Source organism: Micropterus dolomieu, linkage group LG11 (assembly GCF_021292245.1).
Source record: "Micropterus dolomieu isolate WLL.071019.BEF.003 ecotype Adirondacks linkage group LG11, ASM2129224v1, whole genome shotgun sequence".
NCBI classification, from domain to species: domain Eukaryota; kingdom Metazoa; phylum Chordata; class Actinopteri; order Centrarchiformes; family Centrarchidae; genus Micropterus; species Micropterus dolomieu.
In genome coordinates this window covers 25,718,869-25,728,938 of record NC_060160.1, presented here as the reverse complement: position 1 = coordinate 25,728,938, position 10,070 = coordinate 25,718,869, and the positions used below count along the sequence as shown (strand labels likewise).

Genomic DNA, 10,070 nt, shown 5'->3' with positions numbered 1-10,070 from the left:
TCCTCTCTTCTGTTGCGGTCTGGCCACAGCACCTCATCCACATCACAAGCAATGTTTTCCCTGGCCAAGCAGCGGGGGAAATATCGCCAAGCATGGCGATTCCAGCCATGAAAAGCATCAGCTGCTATATCTCCACATGCATCCTCCATAGCTTGGAGAAGAGGTATACGCGTTTGTGGATTTCGGTCATACACTTTCCATCTCCAGGCAGAAAGAAATTCCTCAATAGGATTGAGGAATTTGGAGGGAGATAAACAACTAAAAAGCGTGGGTGGGCAGTGAACCAGTTACGAACCAGAGCAGCCCTGTGGAAACTTACGTTGTCCCAAATGACAACGTACCTGAGCTGCTCTGGGCCACCTACCTGATCTGGTGGAATGAGTGTGTTGTGTAGGGTGTCCAGGAATGTGATCAGATGGGCGGTGTTGTAGGGGGTAGCATGGTGATGGATGACGCCGTGGTGGGTAATCGCTGCACACATTGTGATGTTCCCTCACTTTGAGTGTAAAGCAGGAATTGTGCTTGTAGTTTAGCAGAATTGGTTCAGGGGGTTGGTGAATGAGTTACATGTTGTGGTCATTGTGTCTCAAGTACCAGAATTTGTGTGTAAACAATTGAGAAAAACTGTATAAAAGGAGTTACACAAAATGACCAGCAGGTGTCGCACTGCACCTCCATCAGCTGTGATCACCTGGAGCCACTTGAGAAAACACTTGGTTATTCTGCTGTGCTTAAAGATTCAGGTCTGCCATTTTACTTTAGTGCTAATATTTGATAATGAACACCAAACAGAAAGTACAGCTTATGCTGATGTTATTTGGTGATGAAAATAAATAAAACTGAAATGAAATTGTGCTAAATGAAAGCTTAAGGGATGGCCTAAGTTATTAATTAAACCTTCAGAGGGACATGGATGTGTGTACCGAACTTCGTGGTAGAAAATGTCCCCAGAATGCAGGAAATGGGGGAGTTGTTTCTAAATAATAGGCCTATTGAAATATTTTCTTGTCTTGTTGCCATGGCCCCAATCTTGTGCAATGTCACATCTCATGGGTTAAGAGTTTCGTCTCACTCCTAATCTGAGCCCTTAAAGGGAAGGATGGCGTATTGGTGGGGGGTGTCCGACCGATTTTGGTGGCCCTGGACTTCTGAATCTGTCTTAGGTTCAATTAGAACATTCTTAACTTTACCACAATGTAGGCATATAAACTTCAGGTTTCAGCATTTGTTAACATTGCAAGCGTGCCTCATGGCCTCACCTGCAAAAAACACAACAGTCGATTTTATCCATTAAAAGTCAAATTTTATTACACATTTAAGTTCCAAAAGCACTAGTCATATTTAGCCTACGTCACATAGGCCATTTCCAGAATGCAAATTTTTTTAAGCTTTTTAAAAATCACTTTGCCTGCATCAAGGAGCACATACCTTTGCATAGTGGGCAAGCCAGCTATATAAACACAGCAGGGAGTGTCCCCGGTTGGTGCATAGCTACAAGGTCTGAACACAGCACTTAATGAACGAGCGAAAATGACAGAAAATGTGTTTTGGAAGAGAAGTGATTCAAAAAAACATGTGTCCCCAGTCCAGCCATTTTGGCGGTGTGTGCCAAAGGTGAAGAGCCATCAGTCCGGTCTTTAAGACCAGCCGTAGAGGACACAGACTGCAAGTGCCAACGGAAGCAGCAGGGCGGAGCCGTTGTTGTTCCTCCCTCCGCAGCCGTTATTGGTTGTAGGCTTAGCGGTTGTAGTGGTTGTAGGCTTAGCGGTTGTAGTGGTTGTAGGTGCAGCGGTTGTAGTGGTTGTAGGTGCAGCGGTTGTAGTGTCCGCGCCCTTGACCACCTGCAACATACAAGACCATATCGTCCTGTTCTTCACTTTTCATGTTCAATGTTTATATATAGCTGTAGGGGAGAGCGGGGTGATTTGAGCCTATGGGGAAGTTGAGCCACCCATTGTTTCTCAGCAACCATAGACAACATTGGTCATGTGACCTCACATTTACTCACCCTGTGATGGAGGGAGGCCCATGGAATAAGTGATAATCACATTTAAAATCAAAAAACAGTTTTTTGACGCTCAAAGTGATTTTTGTGTCTGAACAATTACAGACAGGTTTGAGAAAATCTTACTCATGTGCTTTAGGAAGTTACAATATGAGGCTATACTGTTAGAATGATGTTACCCTTAAACAGCTGGATGACACAAGTCTGTTAAAATGGCAGGGACAGGACATTTGAGCCAAAAGTTGAGCCAGATATTTTACTGTAATTTTACATTGCATTCTTATGCATCACCGAAATGATGTGACAGTATGCACTTTAGACCAGAAACCATTATGTCATGCTTCTATAAATGGAACACAGACAGGCTGTCCTGTTGTGGGTTTGGGCAGAGGAGCGGGAGAGGTACAAAAACGGGAAGTCCATTCATCAGGTGGCACGAGACATGACGATAAACAGGATGACTTTAAAGCAATACATTGATATGAAACAACTAGGAGACATAGCAGCAGTGTTTCACTATCATTCTGAATGTTGGGACCTGGCGTTTGAGTTTGCACGATGAAATGATACTGATGTCCTCGACCCCCATGTGGCTCAACTTATCCTCTCACTTGGTTCAACTTAACCCTCATATGGGGCAAGTTGAGCCAAGAGTCCACTTTTTTTTGGAAACAGTTTATTTTAGATCCAGATTGATTATTTGCAGGGGTGCACCACATCCTAAAAAATATGGACATATTTTATTTTTATAAAATTTATTTATTATTTTATTTTTTTAATATTTATTAATTTATTATTTTTATTTAATGGAGACCTTACTGTCGTGTCCTCACTTTAAAGGCACCTCAAGTAAAAACTGGCTCAACTCCTACCACAATACTGCAGCTATGTGAAGTTACTAAAGATGCAAATATTCGCTAGTAATGTTTTTTTCAATCAAAACACAAAACGTGTTCATAATACAATAACATGCAGGATTAAAACTCCTCAAATGATGTCCCAAAGACCATCTTGAAGATATTTTCCAGAGAATCCCTTGACTTTTTAATTGTTTCAGTGTAATTAGACGAGGCAATAAAAGCTAACCTCAGTTTCTGAAAACATAAAATTGGAGACATGTTAGCACAGTCAGAGAAAACCATGTCTCCAATTTATTTTTAATTTGGGTCCAAGGATCAAAGTCATTTTCTCTTTACAGTTGTAGCCTACATTTCTCTTAAAGACATGAAACAATGAATAAAATCTCGATGTGCCTACTTCAGGTTATAAAACCCCTCAAATCTATTGAGTAGGCTAGGGAGCGGAGCCTGCATTTAAAAAAAAATTAATTCTGCTTGTAATCCTCCTACATTGCTCTTCTTTATCACAGACTGGTATAGAGCACCACTCTGTGTTTACAGCTGAAATGTCTTTAGGAAGAAATTTAAGACCACCATGTGACATTAGAGCTGGTTAGGAAGCTAGGAGAAAAACAACTTGGTTGTACACGTGTTTTTCCGTTTTTTTTTCAGAGAAAACACATTTAGATTTACACACTGTTGAAGTTAAAGACAGAATGAAACGAGGCTCAAAACTAACCTGTGATGACATGAGATAAACAGCCAGCAGGAGGACTCCAAGATTAACTATAAACATCTTATTCATCTTGGCGTGAACAAAGGGTGACTCGATGCTCCGCTCTGCTTAAAGGAGTGAATGACAAGATAGACGCAGCCCCGCTTTATATACATAGACTGCATACACCTAGGTGACATCATCATCAGCTACTTAACCAATGGCGTAACTACCAAATATGCAGGGAATGCAGCATAGACCGAAGGCAGTTGCACAGAGGCTCGCACTCATTGCAGGGCCCATAATTCAAAGGTCAAAATCAACTGATACGAAGCCATAGAAACACACACAATACATGTACTTCTGTTTGTAGCAGTCAGTGAGTTAAGCCTCTTACTTCATGGCAGAGGTGGGACCAAGTCATCATTTTACAAGTCATAAGTAAGTCTCAAGTCTTAGCGCTCAAGTCCCAAGTCCAGACCGATCATGACGGGCAAGTCCGAGTCACGTCCCGAGTCAAGACCAACAAGTCCCAAGTGAAGTCCAAGTCCTAAACTTTGAGTTTTGAGTCCTAACAAGTCATAATGTTCTCCTCACCAAATGTAAAACCATTTTTTCAAGTTTTTTCAAGTTAAAATTTTTTTTTAGGCTTATTGAATGAAGCATTGGCCTGTATAGAAAGAAGGTAGAGGTGCAGTTTCACACAACAGATGTTCTATAATTTCATGAATTAAATTAAATGTTCATGTAGGGCAGCTATTTATTTTAGTCAATTATTTAACATGATTGCTCATTGAGCCCTGCGATGGACTGGCAACCAGTCCAGGGTGTACCCCGCCTAGGGATGGAGATCAAGACCTGGTTCCAAAAGGACCGGGTTCCAAAATGTCTCAAAATCCGAAAATCAATAAGGTTCGAGCTTATCGATACTGCTATCGAGACTTGCGGGCTATGATGTAACGTTATGTCTCGAGCGTCAAATCTGATTTAATTTGAAACGCAATGGATAAGAAAATCATCAGGCTGCAGTCTCTGCCTGCTCTCTGTCAGCTCCTACACACACACACACACACACACACAGCGGCAGCAGAGCGAGAGGATGCGCCGTCGCGGTGGAATGTGGTGAGAGTTAAGTTACCTCCAAACTGCTGTAACTTTAGTTGATGACAGCTACGCTTGTTACTAAAGTACGTGCGATAAAACTTTCGCAAGTAAAAAGACAATACTTTATCAATACACCTATCTATAAGGTAACGTTAAACATGTAGAAATGGTTAATTAAAGCATCTCTGTCCTCAGTACAGCTAACGCTAGCTTGGCATTAGCCAAATGTTTTTCTGGAGCACAGACTGTTCCCCTTCGAGGAAACTCGAACTGCGTCGGTGACGACACTATGGGAACGCCTCTGGGCGTGGCAGGGCTGAATTATGAATGAAACTACTCCAATCCTATTGGTGTTGCTAGAATGGAAGCGTGTGATGGCGTAACCGGAGGAGTATATAAGCACGCCGGCACACAGGACACATTAGCCTTTTATTTATTCAGCAGGCACTCTGAGTATGTTTGGAAGCTCCACTATCGAGAAAGTTGTTGTCTTACCTGGAAATCCTGACGAAGCAGTAGAGACCATGTCTGGTAATCAGTTCCGACACGTTGTTTTTCCATGCCCACGCTACATCGCGGCTGGGGAGACTCATGAGATGTGTGTTCCTGTCTGGGGATGTCGCACGCCCAGGCAGCTCTCGGGGGGCTGCCTGCGGCCATAGCGAGGCCCGGTCCCTGAGGGTGCTGAGGTCTCGTGCGGCTCTCTTTCGGAAGACGGTCGGATGTGCTATCCCCGTGGCTCAGGCCCCGCGGTTGCTGAGTCATGGGGATCGCAGCGTGATATCTCCGAAGGCGTCGGGGCAGCTGAGGCCTTTTTCTGGTCCTCGTCTGCTGACTCCGCCTCCTCTCTTCCCCGTTCGGAGCCCGTTTTCTCGGCTTCTCCCGCCCGAGGTATGAGTTTAGAGAGTCTTGCACAGTCTGATTCTGAGGAGCTAGACGTGCTTAGCATTATGGAGGATGACTACCGTGGAGCCGGGCTGACGTCATCAGTCCGCGCCCAGCTATGAGAGGAGGGGCAGGAGCCGCGGGCCGACAGTAACCTCAATGAGCTTTCTGCAGCCCAAGCGCCACTCCAGCGTCGATCCTTGCCATTCTTTCCTGATTTACACAATGAGTTGTGTAAATCATGGAACAGACCGAGGAAAAAAAAAAGAAATAAAAAAGAGAGCTGCTGTGCACGGCTGACTGCGTCCCCTCTGCTGGCCTACAGCAGCGTGACAGAAACTAAGCAGCACGGCTTTGGAACGATGCCTCGGGTGGAGGAAGCACTCGCGAGCTGTCTTTCTCCCACCCTCGCTTCATTCCTTCAGATGCCGGCGCTCCCCACCAAGCCGTATCGGACGACATCCGCTTTGGTGGGCAAGGCCTACATGGCAGCATGTCGAGCTGGTGCAAGCCTGTACACCATGGCCATCTTGCAGGCGTACCAGGCCGATCTTCACAAAGACTGTGACCTAGGCGGAGGTCTCTCTGAGGAGGACCTGACTGAGCTCCATGTTACCAAGGAGACGGCCTGTTCCAGTGGCTACGGAACGCCATCTGTGGCTCAGCCTCTTGGGCATCCAGGGGAAGGAGAAGGCTTTTCTCCTGGATATGCCCCTCTCTCCTACTGGCCTGTTTGGTGAGGCAGTGGATGCTGTCGTCAGCACGTCAAAGGCAGGGAGAGGCGTTGGAGCAATATCTCCCCCGCCGGTCTGGCTGAAGAGAGACGAGCTCAGCCCTCAGCTAGCTCCTACCGCCGGAGCCAGAAGCGAAGCTTCACTTCCCATAGTCCCTCTCAACAAACCTGGAATGTGAGGCGACGCTCTCAGCGCTGGCTGAGGCCCCCTTCGAACCCCTGGAGTCGGCTGAGGCCATTCCTTTCTCCTCGCTATCACCTCTCTGAGGAGGGTGGGGGATCTCCAGGCACTTTCGATTTCTCCCTGATGCCTGGAGTTTGCCCCAGGGAGGGTCAGGGCCATCCTGCACCCTTGTCCAGGTTATGTCCCTAAGGTTCCGGCCAGACCGGCAGGGTCCACGGTGCTGCAGGCATTTCATCCCCCACCTCATGTGATGGCGGAGAATGGGAGACTTCATCTGCTCTGCCCTGTCAGAGCACCGAGTATTTACACTCTGAGGTCTTCCTGGTGGAGGAAACCAGACCAGTTGCTGGTGTGTTTCGGGTCCCCCAAGGCTGGGCTCCCCGCTTCTAAACACACCATCAGCAACTGGATCGTTCAGACTATTCCCTGGCCTATCAGGTGCGCGGTATTACCTTCACCTATGGCCGTAAGGGTGCACTCTACTCGAGGCATGGCGGCTTCTTGGGCCCTCCTCGCAGGGGCGTCACTCCAGGATTTGTGTGACGCGGCTGGCTGGGCCACCCCTCACACGTTCATCCGGTTTACAGTCTGGACCTTCCTTCTGCACCCGTGCGCTCTCCTCCTAGTCGTGCCGTCAGGTTCTGCACGCTGGGGGCAGGCGGGGTTTCGGCACACACTAAGTGGGTTTCTCGTTCCCATAGTGTCGTCACCGACGCAGTACGAGTTATGTAACCCTGCGTCGGTCCGCCACACCTCACCCCGTCTGGAGTGCCTTGCTTCATAGAAAAGGGCTAATGTGTCCTGTGTGCCGGCGTGCTTATATACCCCTACAGTTACACCGTCACACGCTACCGTTCTAGCAACACCAATAGGATTGGAGTAGTTTTATTCATAGTTCAGCCCTGCCACACCCAGAAGTGTTCCCATAGTGTCGTCACCGACGCAGGGTTGTGTGATGTCAGATAAAGTTATTGAGTTACTTTGCTGTTGTAAACATTAATGTTGCTGCTCTAGAAACAACACTTAGCTGTATTTAAAATATTAAATTAAAAACAACTAGGCAGTAATATGTACACTTCAATATATGTTCATTTATTGCAAGTGATATGTCATCTCAATATATAACGTTATTGCACATTGGGTCTGGTCTTACTAAATAACCATCACTAAATAATAGTAAAGTATCAATAGTGGTATTGATAAAGAATCGGATCGTTAAGCAGTCTCAATAAGGGTATCGATATCAATAAAAATTAACAATCCTCATTCCTAACCCCACCTTTCCTATATATGCATTACTCCAAAATCCCAAATGGCCCATGAAATATGAAATAATAATCCAACATTATAACTTTAAGCAGCATCTAGAGTGCAAGAGGACGACAGCAGCACAGTTTCTCCCAAGTTGACCGCTTTGGGTGACGGATGGGCCACTGATGGGGCTCTGTGTGTGTGTGTGTGTGTGTGTGTGTGTGTGTGCGCGCAGGTGACAGGTGAACTACTCAAGTTGACAAAACTACGTTACGGAATGGTAAAATACAACCATGGTGTTTTGTCGGGGATGCAGTAACTTAAACCAACGGTGAGAAAACTATAACTCGCTATGATGTGTGGTGTCCGAACAATAATGCTGCGATGATGTGTTGAGAGGAAACCCGCTTGACACTGTTCTTGATCATAAAAGTTTATTAAATCAAAGAGTTCAGCATCAATTACAAGCTCTGCAGTAGCTTGGAGAGTGACCCAGCCCAATGGCCATTCTGTCTCTCTGTACATCAAACAAAGCTTATATAGGACATGTTTAGTATCTGTTAGGTACCATAGAGGGGTTTGAGGCTGCAAAGTAAAAGGTCAACTCCATAGAAAGGTACAGTACTATTTTGAAGTAACAAAACAAGGGGTAAGAGGTCAAATTCAGGGTTCAGTCCCTACATAACCACCAATCACTACTCTCCCCGTAGAAGGTCACTGACCCTCTGTCTTGCTGCTACAGTGCTATTTTGAACTGTCAAATGCACAAATATTGGATACTACAGACGTTAGAAGACGCAGACACGGTGGATATTTTACAAGCAACAATCAGGTAAAGCAACACTGAGCACACCAGGGGCCTGTACCACGAAGCAGGATTTGAGCTTATCCAGGTAACTTCGGGGTTAACCCTGGGTTTTCAGCACCACGACAGCAGTTCACTTCTTACCGGGGTAGATCGCCATGGTAACTCATGCTGAACGGCTAACCTGTTCCGGAGCAGGTTATGTTCCAGATAAGAGATCAACTCTATAAAAACGGCGCCTACTGACCAATCAGCTCTCTTAGAAAATGACATCACCATCTGTAGGAGATCCCACAGACTGTTTTATAGGCTGCTTTATGTTTGCTGCTGTGATGCAGAGAAACGTTTTTAGGCTACAGCAATATAATCCTACAGAGACTGATTAAAAGCCTTATTGTAGGCCTACAGGGGTAAGTTATTAATGTTGAACAGGGAGTTATAGTTATAACCCCCAGTCATGTTGGCTCGAACTGAATCAAACATCCCAGCTGCCGAGAGGGAGTTTGGCCTTTTAGAGAGGGACCGATATTATCGTTTTATCTTAATTAACTTGGTTTTATAATTGGTGGAAGCAGTGTGCGAACTATACCATAGCTGGGGCTGAATGTGAAATTATCAGGCGTTGTTTGTCATTATTAGGGATCCAAGCAGCGAAGCTGATGGAGCCCTATTTGTTTTATTCTCATTATTCTTCTTTCTTTCTGCTTTTTCTCCGCTGAAAGTGTTTGGGCTTCAAAAACTGGAATATAAATAATCAAAGAACGGACACATTTGGACTTAATGAGCAGACTCAACGAGCGCTTCAAAGGTAAGGGCAGTCAGCACTTTTTTTCCTTTCTTCTCTTATACCAGGCAGGTTACACCGGTAAATCTATAAGAATTAGACTTTGGGGCTTGTTGTTTCCATTAAATGAACTGAACGACTCGAATCTAACCGATCTAACGATGTGTAGCATGTCCATACTGACATATTGATCATAAGTTTAAACATTAATATTTGTATTAATGATCTAAGTAGCTTAGAAACAGCTAAAGCAGGTGACCCGACAGGGTTTAAGAGGTTTTACACATCCAAAGAACTTATATAAAAACCAGACCAGGTGTTTAATGGGGACCTGCGTTTATTTGTCAAAAGCGCAGCCCACCCCTTGGCGAGCTTGGCGCACAGCAGGTCAACATAGTTGTGACGAATACACGCGTGGCCAATAAAAACCGGGTCAACAGAAATGGAAGAAAAGCTAATATTGTGTGTGTCTGAATTCCCCGAACTACACTGAACTAAATTATAAACACTTTGTTTTTGTCCCCATTCATCATGAGCTGAACTCAAAGATCTAAGACTTTCTCTATGTACACAAAATACCTATTTCTCTAAAATATTGCTCACAAATCTGTGATAGTGAGCACTTCTCCTTTACCGAAATAATCCATCCACCTCACAGGCGTGGCATATAAAGATGGTGGTGTGCCTTGGGCTGACCACAATAAAAGGCCTGTAATGTTGGCTCTCTAGATGATGAAGACTTGTCTCGGTAGCAAGCTAGCTTAA

General features: G+C 45.2%; 1 protein-coding gene across 1 annotated transcript; it reads right to left on the bottom strand.

The window, feature by feature from the left end:
- Window positions 1-1,281: 1,281 nt before the first annotated feature.
- On the bottom strand, window positions 1,282-5,587 carry LOC123979284 (probable 1,4-beta-D-glucan cellobiohydrolase B). Its single transcript, XM_046063141.1, has 2 exons — window positions 5,159-5,587; window positions 1,282-1,841 (listed from the first exon to the last, which is right to left on the bottom strand). The coding sequence occupies exons 1-2, from the start codon at window positions 5,426-5,428 to the stop codon at window positions 1,638-1,640; spliced, it is 474 nt and encodes a 157-aa protein (XP_045919097.1). The 5' UTR covers window positions 5,429-5,587; the 3' UTR covers window positions 1,282-1,637.
- Window positions 5,588-10,070: the final 4,483 nt, after the last annotated feature.